This window comes from Diabrotica virgifera, chromosome 3 (assembly GCF_917563875.1).
Source record: "Diabrotica virgifera virgifera chromosome 3, PGI_DIABVI_V3a".
NCBI lineage: Eukaryota > Metazoa > Arthropoda > Insecta > Coleoptera > Chrysomelidae > Diabrotica > Diabrotica virgifera.
In genome coordinates, this window is record NC_065445.1 from 75,938,034 (window position 1) to 75,956,595 (window position 18,562).

At 31.5% G+C, this 18,562-nt stretch overlaps 1 protein-coding gene across 3 annotated transcripts in view; it reads right to left on the reverse strand.

The window, feature by feature from the left end:
- LOC114343960 (bis(5'-adenosyl)-triphosphatase enpp4-like) overlaps positions 1–18,562 on the reverse strand; it is a 74,959-nt gene that overhangs the window by 38,552 nt on the left and 17,845 nt on the right. For all 3 annotated transcript variants that reach the window (XM_050645223.1, XM_050645222.1, XM_050645221.1), the window contains exon 3: positions 14,633–14,785. In XM_050645223.1, coding sequence (XP_050501180.1) covers positions 14,633–14,785 — 153 coding nt within the window. The remainder of the gene's footprint in view (positions 1–14,632; positions 14,786–18,562) is intronic.

Genomic DNA, 18,562 nt, shown 5'->3' on the forward strand with positions numbered 1-18,562 from the left:
CACAGCCGAACCATATTCTAGTCCAATCAGAGAGTGCTGCAAGCACCCCTACCGGTTTCGAAACTTATTAGTCTCTCATCAGGAGGCACATATGCTGCTCTCCCTGATCCAACCAAAACAAGCCCAGCGTGCAGTCCCGGATTGCAACGAACGAAATGGCATAGATGCCCTAGCGGCAACTGCTAGCAAAAAGACTAAGTTTTCACTCTAATGGCATATAAAACAACATAATGCTATTCTACCAGATTCTATTCTGCTATTCTAACCAGAGAAGGTTCCCATTGTTTTCATTCTGGTGGGGTCTAGAATAGCATTATGTTGTTTTATATGCCATTAGAGTGAAAACTTAGTCTTTTTGCTAGCAGTTGTCGCTAGGGCATCTATGCCATTTCGTTCGTTGCAATCCGGGACTGCACGCTGGGCTTGTTTTGGTTGGATCAGGGAGAGCAGCATATGTGCCTCCTGATGAGAGACTAATAAGTTTCGAAACCGGTAGGGGTGCTTGCAGCACTCTCTTATTGGACTAGAATATGGTTTTCACCTTGTGTTTCTTAAGTTTTTTACTTTTAATAGTTTTTTAGTTGTATTTTCCGAACATTTTGTTGTTGATTTTGTGTAGTTTTTAGTTGTAGAAGTACTTGAACGACTTTATTTAGTTTTAAGCAGTGAAGAAATAAATATGAGTGAAAATCTTCGAAAGTTGTTGGTAGATAATACAGATGTTGCTAGTAGGTACGAGCCAAAGATTGGCAAAATAAATAATATAGATTCATTTTCCCTCAAGAAGTCTGAATGAACCTACAGTGGAGACAGTTTTCCAAGAGTAAGTAACATGGACATAGTTATCTAGCATTTTTATAGGACACTTTAGAGCATTTAACCATTGTATTTGTCTCTTAGATGATATCTTATTTAGTTCAGTTTTATGCAAATGTAGCACTGATGGTTACCACGAAATAACTGAACTTAATTAATTCTGTCAGTGAAATGTTAAATTAATGCTTGTACAAAACAAAGTTACAAAGAAACGTAACTAAAATTATCTAAAACACATTAAGAACTAACAGAATAACATTTGTTTGCCTCCCAGCCGGCAGTTGGTTTTAATTTTGACAGCAAGTTGGATGCTCTATTATCATCCTCATGGCCGACTATAGTGGAATAAGCAATGTTGACGATTTTAGCGCTTGTTGATTAGGTAAAATTACAATATAGACTGCACTCAAAAGAGTCTGAATAATGGACACCTCATCACAAAGGTTATTGTCTCTAGCATAGTAACAAAAACTTTGCACCTGCATACTTGCACAAATACAGGGTGTTTCATTGGGAAAGTAACATACGTTAACTGTAGAAAGAGGACACTTAGGCGGTCTCAAAAAGACCATACTTAATGGGTCTAACTCCATTAATAACAAAGATACTGGGTGTTTTATCTATTTTGCCATTTTCTTATTTGGTTCATAACTTTTTAACCACACCGTATATTTATTTTATATTTGGCACTCAAATATCCTTTAAGGTGTACAATAAATTAATTTATTTACAAATGTAAAAAATCCTGTACATTAAATTAAATACAAAAAAAACAACACCCTGTACATTAAATTTTTTTAAAATGGATTTTTTAGTTGAAAAGAGGATGAAAAAGTAAATTTAGTGGTATACTTTGAATTTTCGGCAATATGATTTTTCTGGTCAAATTTTGAATTTGAATTCTGAAATTATGTATGTGAATTGCGAGAGCTCTAAGTAGAAAAAAAATTAAATACAACTTACAACTTGTTAACCGCACTGTATATTTATTTTATATTGAACACGCGAATATTCTTTTAGGTGTCCAATCAATTATTTTATTTAGTTATAAAAAATCCAGGTGTGGATTAAAAAATATTGTAAAAATGTTCCGACCCAAAAAAACACCCTGTATGTTTTTTAAAATGGATTTTGCATTCAAAAAGAGGATGAAAAACTAAATTTAGTGGTAGACTTTGAATTTTCGGCAAAATGATTTTTCTGATAAAATTTTGAATTTGAATTCTGAAATTATGTCAATTGCGAGAGCTCTAAGTAGAAAAAATTAAAATGCGACTTAATTTTAATTAATACCATTATTTAATCTAAATTGGTAAAATGTTAACAACATTTCAGTGTTTTTTTATTATCTGTGACAAATAGTTTATGGCGAATATTTATCTTTAAATAATGAATAAATAATAAAGAGTCAATAAAGAATACATCACTTTAATCAACAAAGTATCTAAAAATTATAACAAAACAGAGAAAATGTGCAATAACTATTAAAAACTAAAGTATTTATTCAAAATTACCATCATCAAAAATTATTGTTATGTGTCAAAATGTTAATATTTTACCAATTTAGATTAAATAATGGTATTAATTAAAATTAAATCATATTTTAATTTTTTTTACTTTGAGCTTCTCAATTCACATAATTTCAGAATTCAAATTCAAAATTTTACCAGAAACATTATTTTGCCGAAAATTCAAAGTATACTATTAAATTTAGTTTTTCAGCCTTTCTTCAAATGCAAAATCCATTTTAAAAAAAAATAATATACAGGGTGTTTTTTTTTTGGGTCGGAACATTTATACAATATTTTTTAATCCGGACCTGGATTTTTTATTTGTAAATAAATTAATTGATTGGACACCTAAAAGAATATTCGCGTGTTAAATATAAAATGAATATACAGTGCGGTTGACAAGTTGTAAGCTGTATTTCAATTTTTTTCTACTTAGAGCTCTCGAAATTCACATAATTTCAGAATTTAAATTTAAAATTTGATCAGAAAAATCATTTTGTCAAAAATTCAAAGTGTACCACTAAATTTAGTTTTTCATCCTCTTTTCAACTGAAAAATCCATTTTAAAAAAATTTAATGTACAGGGTGTTGTTTTTGGGTTGGAATATTTTTCCAATTTTTTTAATCCGGACCTGGATTTTTTACAATTGTAAATAATTTAATTTATTGTACACCTTAAACGATATTTGCGTGCCAAATATAAAATAAATATACAGTGTGGTTAAAAAGTTAGGAACCAATTAAGAAAATGGCAAAATAGATAAAACACTCAGTATCTTTGTTATTAATGGAGTAAGACCCATTAAGTATGGTATTTTTGAGACCGATTAAGTGTCCTCTTTCTGCAGTTAACGTATGTTACTTTCCCAATGAAACACCCTGTATAATCTAAACGAGGACATTATTGCAACACTACATATTTGGCAATTCATTTAATTTGCAGAAAATTGAATAAACTTTTAATTAAACTATTATTCGACATGTTTCACAATTATAACCGGAAACTATAAAAAATTAGGAAGATAAGATTAATGTGAGATTACAAATTAAGGTGGAAAAGAAGCCACAATTAAATTGAAAAAAATAATTTTATTAACGTTTCGATGCCCAAATCCAAATCTTTTTGAGAGTAAACTAAATGTAAGACCAAATACTTACGACGTCGAGATAGTATCACGAGGTTTTTTCCTGGTTTCTCCTTGTGATTTACTATGGAATCTCTAACGCGAGAATTTTACTGTCACCGTTGCATTTGCTTGTCTTTTTAAAGACAGATCATATGCTATGATTTTTTTGTGGCGGATATTCTTGAGTTGGGGTTGATTTCATGTAATCGAATGAACTATCTTTCAGTAAAGTCGTCCCAGGAACGCAACTCATAAATATTGGCAATATCATTTTAAAGTCTTCTACTTTAAAATGTATAATGTATGTCTGAATTGCCGATATAAATGAGTCAGATTAAATAAATTATTAGAAGAATTTTTTACTAAGCAACAACATTTTTGTTTAATTTAGTAGTATTTTGTAGTATTGTGGCATATTTCCCATCTAAATAGTTAATTATAAAAATGCCACAAGGAAATAGCTTCAGAACAATACAAATTAAGGGATTAATTTGTGATTGCACAACTCTAAACGAAGTCAGTAAATTTGTTCGATGTTAATTTTTTTTTTATTGAAAGGATATTGGAAATATAATAGATATAGTAGAATAGTCTACTACAGACTGAAATGTCTATGGATTTTTTTTAACAAAATTTTAAGAGCTGAAAAAAAAAATAAAATTTTCAGTGATCTATAAATAGGACTTATGGATTAATAATTGCCGCTAAAAATATTCTTTTCAAAATCAGTGTCACGATTTTTGTTCATGATCAGTTTGGACCATAATAACAAATATTTATTTTGGTTTTTTGGAGAAAAAGAGGCTAATAGATTATAAACTTTAAAAAACAATCTTTGACACACAATAAACATGTTATCACAGTTAAGCATATTATCAGAATTCCAAGTATGAACAGTGACAGGGTCAATTTGATCACAAAAACAAAGAGATTTTTTTAATCGTAATACAAAATGACCTTTAATCTAAAATATACAGACGAAATTTACGGCCGATATGAATTAGAATTTGAATAAGAATGTGTAATTATTATTATTTTCATTCCTGACTAGGATTAAGGGTATCTTTGAGATTAAATATTTTGTTTACAAACAGTAAAGTAGTATCAATAATTAAATATATATACATACTGGTGAAAAAATTAGGAAAATATTTTTATACACCAATAAATTTTGCAACGCTTCTGTTTTTCCAGTAATTAATGTAACATGACGTTGGCCTTTTGAGTTTGTATTCACTTCCTTATCACCTGTATCTTCACGACCAGCACGAATAACTTCATGGCTTCAGCCTCTTTTTATTCGCTTGTGTATCATACTAGAAGTGTTTAACCATGGATTATTTAATTCTTCACCCACCACCAGCCAAAATCTTTCGTCTTGGTCACCCCTCTGACCACCTAGTTGATAAAAACCCCTTTAAAAATTTCCTCTGACCTACTAAAGGCTTTTAATGATCAGTTATTTGCATTTTCTCTCACTACCATTCAAAATACGTCACTTTTAATACTCTATAATCCAACCCTATTTCTGTACCATTAATTCAATTCTTTTTTCCGGAAAAATTCTTGGGCATTGATCTTGCTCCCAGTATCACCAAAAATTGGTTATGACCAAGGTATGACCTATTTTGGTTATTTAATGAACATACAGTCGATAAAAATCCTATTCCTATTCCCTTAGCAACAAACTGACCTGCTAAAACGTTATACTAAACTGTTTGACATGTTACTATGATCCTTCGAAGGTGTTCTTGTCTTTCAAGAAATCCACAACTTGTCAAATAGGCTAGTTTCTTATCGCTTCTAGGTAAGAACCTTTTTCCAGTTTCTTCTCTCCAATTTTTCAGACAGCGCAAGGCATCCCAATGTTTCGTTCACCGATTGAACTCGTCCGGGGGTGCCTTGTCGGAAGAAGGGGTGGTTTTAGTTGGTAGGCGACTGGTCAGGACTGCATTCGGCGAATATAATCCATATTTTTGGATGCTATGTTCCAGCGTATGTTCCTTTCTGGATCGAATCCAACAGTACTAGGGACACATTCCCTAGTCGGTTTAGAACCTTTCCACCTCAATCCAAAAAAAACTTGTCAAATGGAATTAAGAATTTGAAGGCTTTACTCTTGTAAAAAATTATGGTAATTGCTGGAATATGTGGCTTCGTATTATCGTGCTACATGTTTCAGGTTTCTCGTAGAATTAGTGACCTTATTCTTCATGTAAACAAAACGTTGCTACATATACAGGGAGTCCCGAAAAGAATGGTCATAAATTATACCACACATTCTGGGGTCGAAAATTTTTTTTTTTTAAGCTCCATTTAATTTACAATCTGTTATCACTCGTAACAATAAGTAAATTTTATGACAATTATTAGAAGAACAAATGACATGTAGGAATTCTCTCCAGTGAGAGGCTTCCTTTAACATATAATTAACAAACTAAGTTAATAATGTAGTGGTAAATGTTAATTAATTTTATTTAAATCTGTTTAATAAGTCTGTAGGCTTAAAACGCTTTAGTCGACGCACTTCATCGCTGTCATTAAACAGTTCGCGCACTAAGTGATTAGAATGAGCACTAGTTTTGTTTTTGTATTTTTCACTGTACTTTGTGACTTCAGTTTTTACGGATTGAACTTGTAGGTCTTTTTCTATTATGTTGTTCGAAACATACCACGGAGCATTGACTACAATTCGAAGAACTTTGTTCTGGAATCTTTGTAGGATTTCTAGGTTTGAATTGCTAGCAGAACCCCATAATTGAATTCCATACGTCCATATTGGCTTCAGTACGGCTTTATATATTAAGAGCTTATTTGTGAGATTTAATTGTGATTTTCTGCCAATAAGCCAGTAAAGTTGTCTTAGTTTGAGACCCAATTGTTTTCGTTTTGTAAATATATGTGTTCTCCATGTTAATCTTCTGTCAAGATGTAAACCTAAATATTTGACTTCATTTCTCTGAGTAATCATTTGATTATTTAATAACACTGCTGGACATATACCTCTTCTTAGTGGGTCGAAAATAGGTTGATTGAACCTCATTACCTATATACAATAGTGCACACAAAAAAAGTTACAGCCCTTTGAAGTTACAAAATGAAAATCGATTTTTTTTATATATAAAACTCTCAGAGATTTTTTATTGAAAATGGACATGTGGAATTTTTATGGCATTTTTCTGTACGTTTTAAATTATTATTGTGGCACCATTAGTTAAACACAGTGATTTTAAAACTTTTTTGCCTCTTAGTACTTTTTCGATAAGCCAGTGTTTATCGAGATTTTTTGAATATTTGTCGAATCCACCACATATTTGTATATGGTTAAGTACGATTATAGAGACCTGTTAATAATCTGAAAATTTATTTATAATTTACATCTTTAGGTATATTTTGAAAAAGAAGATACATCTCGATAAAAGGTGACATGAAAAAAAGACTAAGAGGCAAAAGTTTTAAAAATACTGTGTTTAACTAATGGGACCACAATAATAGTTTAATTGGAACGTACACAAACATTTGGGGGGTTTAAAGGAACAAAACCCCCATAAAATTTTTACGTAAATATATTGAAAAAGAAGCCGCATCTCGAAAAAATACTAGGAGGCAAAAAAGTTTTAAAAACGCTGTGTTTTACTAATAGTACCACAATAATGAATTAATAGGAACGTACACAAAAGTTTGGGGGTTTAAGGGAACAAAATCCCCATAAATTGTTTATGGGGTGGACAAATTTCACTATAATTTTGTTTTCAGATGTTCCTGCCATAAGAATGATACATGTTCATTTTCAATAAAAAATTTCAAATAGTTTTCGATATATTGAAAAAAATCGATTTTCATTTTGTAACTTCAAAGGGCTGTAACTTGTTTGATGAACACATTTGTATTAAGGTAAGTTAGGTTCAATCCAACTATTTTTGACCCCAGAACGTGTGGTATAATTTATGACCAATCTTTTCGGGACACCCTGTATAATAAATGGACGGCTATAGTCGAGGAAATGAAACTGAAACCTCGCAATTTTTTCGTCCAGCATCGATTTGTACAAAAATTTGGGATTAGGATAATTTAGACCCTCTACTTCATTTTCTATATTGAGCCGTTGTACGCTTTTGGTTTTTTAAGGGTGAAAACTACCCCTAATTGTAAAAAATTATAAAATAACATTTTAAACTTTAATATTGTCAACATTTCATTCTGATTAGTTATATAATAATTGTTTTATGCTTCAAGATAATCATAATATTTCAACCCTTGCAACCAACCTTGTTGGAGCTATATATAAAAAATAGACTTATCCTAAAAGAATAATTTCGGCTTGCATCGATTTACATAAAAATTTGAGATTAGGATTTTTGTGTCAATATGTAAATGTTTTTGTAATTCTTTAATTCCATTTTTTTCTGTATAGATCTATTAAGGGGGTATAGTTAATTCTGCGTTTTTTTTTGCATAATTTTAAAACGTTTTCCCTTGAAAGTGGTGGGGTTAAGTTAAATGGGTAAAAGGCTATCTTAGAGAACAACACTTAAAGATTATTCAGTTAAATTTTTATTGAAAAATATTTAAAAATGAAGTGGTGGCGTCATTTTTAAGTAGACAATCCAAAAAAAGATGATTTGCGGTGTACACTATATCTTCGGGCAGAATCATCCGAAACATACAAACCAAAAAGAATATTTTAGTTTAAGAGTTTCTTGAGGTAGTGACGTCGAGTTTTTATGATTATATTGATTTTTAAATTCATGGTATAACTTTAAAGTGAAAAAATTCAAAAAGGAAAAAAAAAGTGAAGTGTGTTAGGTAAAGAGTAAAATGGCAATATAAAAAAAATTGTTAAAAGAAGCAAAAACTCGACGTCACTACCTAGTAAAATATCTAAAAAAGAAGTGTGCAAAATTTCAGAAAGATCGGTGCATTACTTTTTGAGTTATGATGTACACCGCCTCAAAAAAACATGTTTTTCTGAAAACGCGTTTAATAAAAAATGTAGTTTTGTCAATAATACTAAGAAAATTTTTGTATATATCCATATCTCCGTCAATTTTGCTCTCCGCTTGAAAATATTTACAATCGAATAAGCCAATAAAAAAAATCGAAAAAAATAATCAAAAATACTAAGCCCCCCCTTAAATTATCTACTTATAAAAATTGCAAATGGTAAAAAAATCACTTAAATCGGACAACAGGTTTAGAAAATTCGAGACATCAAAATGACCAAATTTTTAAGGGGATCGATTTTTTTTTGCACCTGAGTGTAAATCGATTATATATTGTTACTTGGGAAATAGATAAATGTATATAAATTAAATTTTATTGAAAATAGTGAGTTTAATAAATTAAATAAAGACTACATAAATTAGGTGACTAAGATTAATTCTAAACTAAAAGAAATAAAATCAGTTCCAATCTTTCATATCTATGGCGAACATTGCGATCCGAGAATAGAGAGTTTTTGTGCAAGCAGATACGTATACGTAACATATCTTTTTGACATATAAGCATGCGCATTAATGGTTGAACTAACGTATCTAGATACGTATTACCTAACGTAAAGGGCTGCTACATACCTTCATACGCATCCCTATCGAGCCGACAGCTACCGAATGCACAAGGTGATCTTGCCCAATTGCCAAAATATCAACGTTTCATTCGATGACATTTCATCAGCCAGCACCCGTATATAAAGTTTAATGTTATATCGGTTTCGTTTGGCTCTTTGGATAATTTAAGTAATTATTATACTGTGTTCGGTATTACAACTTTATAATAATTGATTTAAAAGGGCCTAGCCGAGTAAGATGATGAAAAGTGCCCCCAACTCGATTCGAATTCCATATAGGTCACCATTTAGCATATATAGTGAAACTAACTTTCTGAAATTTTTAGCCCCCTAGGTGGTCATGTGACCCACCTAGAGCCTAATTAGGGTTTTAATGTTTTTATTTTTTATCTCAGCCGCATCGAGAACTAGCGAAAAACTTTGAATAAAAAAGTTGTAAGCTTTAAAAAGTTCTGTCCAGAATTTTTTTTTTAATTTTTGCTGGGAAATTTAAATTTTAGAACGATTTTAAAATTTTAAATAAGTATAAAAATAACTAAGACATTCGTTTTCACGGAAAAAATATATAACGTGTATTTTTGCATAATGTTTCACCCTGAATTTTTTCAAATTTTTAAAATTGGTGAAACGCAGCTTTAAAAATAAAAAACCGCATTTTTTCGGTTTTTTTTTTCGTTTTTTGATACAATTGTATACATATTTTTCAAAAAAGGTAACACCGTTACTGGAGTAGGTAAAAAACTGAAAAATAATTGGGGTTTGCTTAATAAAAATTTTTTGTAACGCCATTCATTTTCAAGATAAAGTTGAAGAAAACAAAATTTTACACATTTTTTACGATTTTGCCGAAACTACTGGCAACATTGTAATAACACTTGGCGGGTTTTAAGAGGTAGTTATTGTGCATGTTTTGACATACAATTAAGGATTTGATATTAATCATTGGCGTGCTTAGTGGTAATGGTCTGAACTTTTCAAAGAAAAAAAGATAGTACGCCACTGACATATCTCAAATTAACTATCATTTTTGAATTCCTCGTTCAATTTTCGATAAAAAAACTATCTTCTAATTTTTTCATACGAGGCGCCGTTTTGCTGCAAAAAATAAAATATCTTAACGCTTCCAAAGTATTCGAATTAGTTTTTGTAATGGATGTACGAGTTTATTATAATATGTAGTAGATGTAGAAACTACTAATACATAGTAGTATTTTATTTCATAGAAGTTCGAATACTTTCTAAGGGTTAAGGGCACCCAAAGTCCCATTTAACGACAATGTTAACATTATGTCATATAGCTCTGTAACCAAAGCACTTAGAGACCTAATTTTTGTTTTATTTTGAAACTACATGTATTGTTTAGTCCCGCGTAGATTTTTGTAAAGTTAGAGTGAAAGAAACATTTATTTTAAAATTTTTTAAAATACTCTTACAAAAAAACCCAAAAAAGTTTAGATTTTATTTTTTATTTTACTTGTTTTTGTACATTTTTCAATAAAAATTTACGCGGGACTAGAGATTATCTATCTACAATTACTGTAAAAATTTGGACTTTTTATCATCTCAGGAAACAAAGATATCTGACATCAAAAGTTAAAAACCTAGTATTCGGGAAATCGCAAAAACATAAAACACTCTAATAGGCTATAAAGCTACCGGTACACGGTAAGTTGAGTGCAGACGTTCAGAAAACAAATAGTTTTGTAACCATGGATATTTTATACTATAATGTGTTATATATCGTTGGAAAGAGAAAATTTCAGAGAATAATTTTCAATCATAACCCAAAAAAGTTAAAAAGTTAAATTTTTGGACTTTGGGTGCCCTTAAGATGTTTTATTTTTTGAATAAAAATGGCGCGTCGTATGAAAAAATAGGAAGATAGATTTTTTGTCACAAATTAAACGAGGAATTCAAAAACGATTGTTAATTTGAAATATGTCAGTGGCGTACTATTTTTTTTCTTTAAAAAGTTCAGACCATTAGCCCTATGCGCGCCAATGATAAATATAACATTCTTAAAAAATGAATGGGTTGCATGTGTGAGCCCATACTATTGTAGTAAAGAAAAGAGAGATGTTCTCACAAACAATTTATTTTACAACTGACGACCGGTTTCGCTGTCTACAATATTCAAAGTATCTTCAGGTCACGGTAAAAGTAAAATTAAATGCTACAAATAACAAAAAACCAGAGTTAGTTAAGTGGTCTGGTTGAAATCAAAGGGTAATGATCAAGTCAATATTAAAGTATATATATTTATGCATACATATAAATACTAACATGTACGTAAATATGGTTTACAACCCTCACACTCACATACATGCACGCATTCAAATGTAGTGGCAAGAAAAGTATGTTAAGTATAAGTATAAAATATACACTTAGTTTCCGGTATAAGGGAAGAATATAGTAGTATTCAATATCATACTTTTTCTCTATATTATGCTAAAGGGAGAGATGGTAGAGGGACAGATTTGAATGTAATGCATTAACAAAACAAAATAATTGGCAGGATCTTGAGGGGATTAGTAAGGAAACACGACATTAAACCGTGAAACCAAAAAAATTGTTAGTTATATATAAAGTGATGTTATTTTTATATTTTTAATTAATAGTGTATTAGGTCTGGATCCCGCGTATGAAAAAAAAGTTGATTAATAGCAAGGTGAAAATTTGTTAATAGCTTAAGGGTGTCTAGTATGACAAACTTTGATATATGGGAACACTGGAACAGGGGAAGTTTTAACTGTGGAACAGGTTAAAAATTTGGAACGCTCGGACCACGAAAACGGCACATGTATTTTGTCCGACAAAACAGACTTAAACTCTCCGAAGAGAGATTAAACTCTCATGCAAAAATCAGACTGCTATTTATCACCAAATGGGCGTTTTAATGAGTGGAACATGTAGAATATGTCATATGACAGGAATTATGACAGGTGATAAATAGCAGTCTGATTTTTGCATGAGAGTTTAATCTCTGTTCGAAGAGTTTAAGTCTATTCTGTCGGACAAAATAAATGTGCCGTTTTCGTGTTCTGACCGTTCCAAATTTTCAACCTGTTCCACAATTTAAACTGCCCCTGTTCCAGTGTTCCCATATATCAAAGTTTATCCTACTAGACACCCTTAAGCTATTAACAAATTTTCAGCTTGCTATTAATCAACTTTTTTTTCATACGCGGGATCCAGACCTATATATTTTAATTTAGTTGGGATTATTAGATGTTGTTCTGGATGTTCAAGAACTAATAGATGTAAGATTGGTTGTGCAATTTTCCTAAACCAGAATTGGTCAGTTGTGTATTAGTTGTGGTGTGATTGTGAAAATGTTTTAATTTGATTTGTTGGAGATATTGAAATTAAATTGAACAATAGTAATAAGGTAAAAATTTGCTAAAATTTTTTTTTAATATTAAATGTGTCAAACTATTATTTAATTATTTAATTACTATTGTTCAATTTAATTTCAATATCTCCAACAAATCAAATTAAAACATTTTCACAATCACACCACAACTAATACACAACTGACCAATTCTGGTTTAGGAAAATTGCACAACCAATCTTACATCTATTAGTTCTTGAACATCCAGAACAACATCTAATAATCCCAACTAAATTAAAATATACACTATTAATTAAAAATATAAAAATAACATCACTTTATATATAACTAACAATTTTTTTGGTTTCACGGTTTAATGTCGTGTTTCCTTACTAATCCCCTCAAGATCCTGCCAATTATTTTGTTTTGTTAATGCATTACATTCAAATCTGTCCCTCTACCATCTCTCCCTTTAGCATAATATAGAGAAAAAGTATGATATTGAATACTACTATATTCTTCCCTTATACCGGAAAGTAAGTGTATATTTTATACTTATACTTAACATACTTTTGTTGCCACTACATTTGAATGCGTGCATGTATGTGAGTGTGAGGGTTGTAAACCATATTTACGTACATGTTAGTATTTATATGTATGCATAAATATATATACTTTAATATTGGCTTGATCATTACCCTTTGATTTCAACCACACCACTTAACTAACTCTGGTTTTTTGTTATTTGTAGCATTTAATTTTACTTTTACCGTGACCTGAAGATGCTGTGAATATTGTAGACAGCGAAACCGGTCGTCAGTTGTAAAATAAATTGTTTGTGAGAACGTCTCTCTTTTCTTTACTACAATAAAATTCTTAATTGTATGTCAAAAAATACACAACAACTACCTCTTAAAACTCGCCAAATTTTATTACAATGTTGCCAGTAGTTTCGCCAAAATCGTAAAAAATGTGTAAAATTTTGTTTTCTTCAACGCCCTGTATCTTGAAAATGGATGGCATTACAAAAAATTTTTATTAAGCAAACCCCAATTATTTTTCGGTTTTTTACCTATTCTAGTGACGGTGTTACCTTTTTGAAAAACATGTATAAAATTGTATAAAAAAAAAAACGAAAAAAAAAAAGAAAAAATGCGATTTTTTATTTTTAAAGGTGCGTTTCACCAATTTTAAAAATTTGAAAAAATTCAGGGTGAAATATTATACAAAAATACACGTTATATATTTTTTTCGTGAAAACGAATGTCTTAGTTATTTTTTATACTCATTTAAAATTTTAAAATCGTTCTAAAATTTAAATTTCCCGCCAAAAATTAAAATAAAATTTTTTTCGGACAGAAATTTTTAAAGCTTACAACTTTTTTATTTAAAGTTTTTCGCTAGTTCTCGATGCGGCTGAGATAAAAAATAAAAACATAAAAACCCCAATTAGGCTCTAGGTGGGTCACATGACCACCTAGGGGGCTAAAAATTTCAGAAAGTTAGTTTCACTATATATGCTAAACGTTGACCTATATGGAATTCGAATCGACTTGGGGGCACTTTTCATCATCTTACCCGGCTAGGCCCTTTGCATTTATTTAAGTTGTCTATTATTAAAGCAAGACAAGCAAATCTTGTATTTAATAATAAATATAGTGATCACCACAATCATTTAACTAGACAAACAATATGACATAATTTCAGTAAAATTTTCTAATAAATATGGAAAAAAGTCTATACATTATACTGAAATTCTGATGTACAATAATTTACCACAACTAAAAAGTATAAACATAAAAAAAATCAAAATTAAAGAAAAATAATTTTTTTATATTTAAATAGAATCAATTAAAACCGTATAAAAATCAAATTAAACATAAGTAAGCACTTAGATTGTCGTTGTTTTGATAGATCAGGAGTTGAAAAAGAAATTACATAAATAAATGATCTCTTTGAGCATGTCCTACAATTATTATCAACGGAATTTAAAAACGATTTCAAAAATTATTTTTAATTTTATAAAGGTTAAGTGACAAGACTTGTTAATGACTTTTGATGAGGGCAACACCGCCAACACCATCGTTGCGTTACGTTACGTTACGTGCAGAACTTTAACTCTTTAGTTAGAGACGTTAGTGCTTTACGTATAACATACATTGCGTTAGGCAGTTACAAAAACTCCATATTATCTACTTCACTTTTGACATTTGGCTGCATCTTGTGTATTTGTGACGTACTTGAATCAGATTTGTAATAAACCTATAACTTATGTACATACCTCTAAATAAGCAGTTAAGTTGTCCAATTTCTGTAGCAATTCTTTGATTTCCGGTGCGTTAGGTCCATAGGCGTGACCGTGAGTGTCGGGTTCTTCAACATAAAACATAACCAGATTAGCAGGCTTGTCAGGGTTCATTAGCCACGAAATAATCTAAAATAAAAGGTATAATAATATATTAATATAGTCTGTCATAAATCCAAGAGCTGAAAAAAAATGTAACTATTAAATCTCGGTGATCTGGACGGACAAAACATTGTAGCGGGTGACATATAATTCTGACACAAAGATTTGTAATATCAGACATACTCAGGACTAGTGAGGACACAACTCAACATTTCACATCCTGTTGGTGGGTTGGGGGTCAGCATAAATAGGAACCTCCATTTTTTTTATTGCAAATTTACATTCCGAATTGTTGCTAGATGGCGTTATAATCGGAAAACAGCGATTTATCCTAATACCCTAGGGAAATTAAGGAAAATCTAGTATCTCGAGAAATACATTTCTAAATAAAAAACTAAAAAACGCACGCGTTTAATATTTGTCAAAAATCTATCGAATGACACCCAACATGACCCTTATCTTACCACCTGGGGATGGGGTGGAGCAAATTTGAAATCTTAAATAAAAACCACCATTTTTTATTACAGATTCTACTACTACTACTATCGGTCTACAGCGTTCTCCGACGCCTTCCGACTCCTAACCGCCATTCTTCTCTGTTTAACCATAGACCTGGAGGGATTTCTCTTTCGTCTAGTTCTTTTTCAATTCCCTCCCTCCAGCTTTTTCACGGCCTTCCTCTTTTTCTTTTCTCTTGTGGTGTCCATGTCAAAATCTGCTTAGGGATCCTCTCATCCGGCATTCTCTGTACATGGCCGTACCATACTAGTTGTTTTGTTTTTATGTCATCAATTATTGTATGTGTGACTCCCATCATTTCTCGTATTCTCTCATTTGGTATCCGATCTCTTCTTGATTCTTCTCCAGAAGTCCATTTCTGTTACTAGTAACATTTTCTCCGTTCTTTGTTTCAGTGACCAAACTTCACTGCCATATGTGATTATACTTTTAAGTATGTTATTGTATATGAGCTGTTTCTTCGCTTTAAATATTGTCTGGTCGCACAGAATGCCGTTCATCATGGATATGGCTTTTCTACCCTGTATGTTTCTGTCTTTTACAGCAGCATCGAGTGTTCCATCTTGAGTTATCTTCATGCCCAGGTACTTGTATTCATCGCAGTGTTTAATTTCTACCCCATCGTCTAATGTAATGGACTGCTTTGTTCCAATACACCCCAATACACATGGCTTCAGATTTCTTAATGTTGACTCCGAGACCCCATTTGTTATATTCTTCTATTAGCTTCCGCGTCATGTAACTCAAGTCGTCATGATCCTGAGCAATCAGAATTTGCGAAACATAAACGAAAATTGAGCGAAACATAAAGTGTAAAGTGTTGTGTCGTCATTCAATAGGACCTGTCCTTCCAATCCATTTGTTCGGATAATTAGTATCCAGTGCCCAACGGAAGCTGGATAGTGAGGAGATGCTCCATCTTGTTGGAAGTGCAGCAAATCTTCGTATAGAGCTTGGTTGCCTTGGTCGTCCCTTTGGTTCTCTAATTCATGCACAATTAAAGGTTCGATGGTGTTTTCCAGCATATCGAGATAAATGTCGGCCACTTAAATTACCTGGTATGAACAAGGGGCCAATTATAGCATCGCCTAATATTCCTGCCCAAACATTCAGTTTTTGAGGATAATGAGTGTGACCTCTGAATCGATGCGGGTTCGCATCACTCTAGTAACGACAGTTTTGTTTATTTATATTACCATTTAGCATAAAAGTACATTCATCAGTGAAACAAATATTTTTTAACATTCTCGGTTCAACGCGAATTTTTTCACTCATGCGTTCACAAAACTGAATTCGTCGGTCTGGATCATCATCGCCTAGTTCTTGAAGAATTTGTGTTTTGTACGGGTGAAACTTATGTAATTTCAACACGTTTCTAACCGACTCATGTGTAGTGTGACCAACTAGTCCGAAAAATCCGGGACATGGCCCGAATTACGAAGTCGTGTCCCAGCGTCCCGGACAAGGCTTCCGGGCCATCCGAATTTTCAACGTTTTAGTTAAATTCTGTTTTGACATTTTGAATACGTTATTCTTCTAACAATTCACATCAAACTGAATTAGTGGGACGAAAAAAAGTCGACAATTTCTAGAGTGTAATACTAATTCATCGCAAGGCAAATATGATTTTAAGAATCAAGCAATGTAACCAATGAATATATTTTGTTAAGGTCAATTTAAATTATGAATGGATGGATTTTTAAAGGTGTTCTTCTCACTTTTAAGCAAATTTAATCGTTCGACAAATATGATAGTAAGAAGTAATCAACAAAAATGATCTGAAGCAATTTTCTGGTGGCATGTTACACAATTATACACACAATTGGTTGTAATGATAATTACATTTTTATATTAACCTAAGCTTATATTTACATGAAAATCCAACATCAGTTGATTTTTATATTTTTCCTTTTTTGAGAATGATTTCCGGATTAGAAATAACCAACATTAGAACCAATTATGGCTTAATTCTATCAAAAATATCACTTTCAACATAAAAATGTTAAATAATCAATAAAATGATATTAAATTTCTATATTTAAAAAAAATGGCCCGATTTTCATTGAAAAGTCCCGGATTTCATGTACTTTTTTCAGCATTGTCCCGAATTCGACTGTATTGGAGTTGGTCACACTACTCATGTGAAAGTCCTGTCATTGCAAACACTTGACGTGAGCCTACGATTCAGTAGGCTCTATTGCAAAATTTCCAAGGACCTCAATTTGGGATGCTTCATTCAGTAATCTTGGGGCATCCTTTTTTTTTATTTTGCACTGATCCCGTTTCTCTAAACTTTTCAACTAAATAGCGGACGTACACGTAATTTACATTTTTGTCCGAATGCTTTTCATTAAATATTTGAGCTGTTCGTAAATAACACTGGTTCAGGTATGCTGTAAACCATCGTGACAACTACAGTTGAATGACAGTAGTACCTACCGATCGTAAAATGATGAAAACTAATGACATTCAAAAGTCTCAAATAAACCAAAAAATAGTGAATCTGATAGAACCCAAAAAACAGATGTTTTCAACTTGTTTTGCAATAACCGCAAATTGTTTTTATTTAACAAAAAAAAAGTACCGACGGACACTTATCATTTAAAATAATATTACGGAAGATAGCATTACAAATACATACAAAAGTCATAGTAAGACGGCTGATATTAACACCCTGTATAATTATTATTTATACCATTGGATAGCATTTTTTACAGTCTTTTCAATGATGTATCACAAGTAGGGGTTTGCAATTTAAAAATTTTTGGTTGTGGTGGGTGGGGCCTAGGGGGTTGGTGGGGGTGAGTTCACTTTCATGTCATTTTAGTTCCCCCTACTATCCTAGAAACAGTTTCAAGCATTTTTCGATATCAGCTTTTGTTCGTCAGATATAGCCCATTGTAAGTTTTAAAATTGACACCCTGTATATAGACGTAACGAAAAGGCAATATTCATATAATGAACAAAGAACAAATTGGAGATATGTATTTAAGAATGTCTGTACAAAGAAGTTTCAAAATAAGAATGTTGCATTAAGAAATGAGAATAATCGATAACGGCCGTAGCTAAATACAAATGGGTTACTAAATTTTACATGCATACCCTATTTCCAGATACTTTAAATGTTAATGCAATCGTTAGGCTTAGCACCAAAAGTATTTATATTAGGTGGACGTTCGTGATACACAACATTCTATAATAGTCTAAGAGCTGCGAGCGGATTTTGTGCGTGATAAGTAATATGGAAAAACTATACGGGGATATGTTGAAGTAGTTGTGTACATG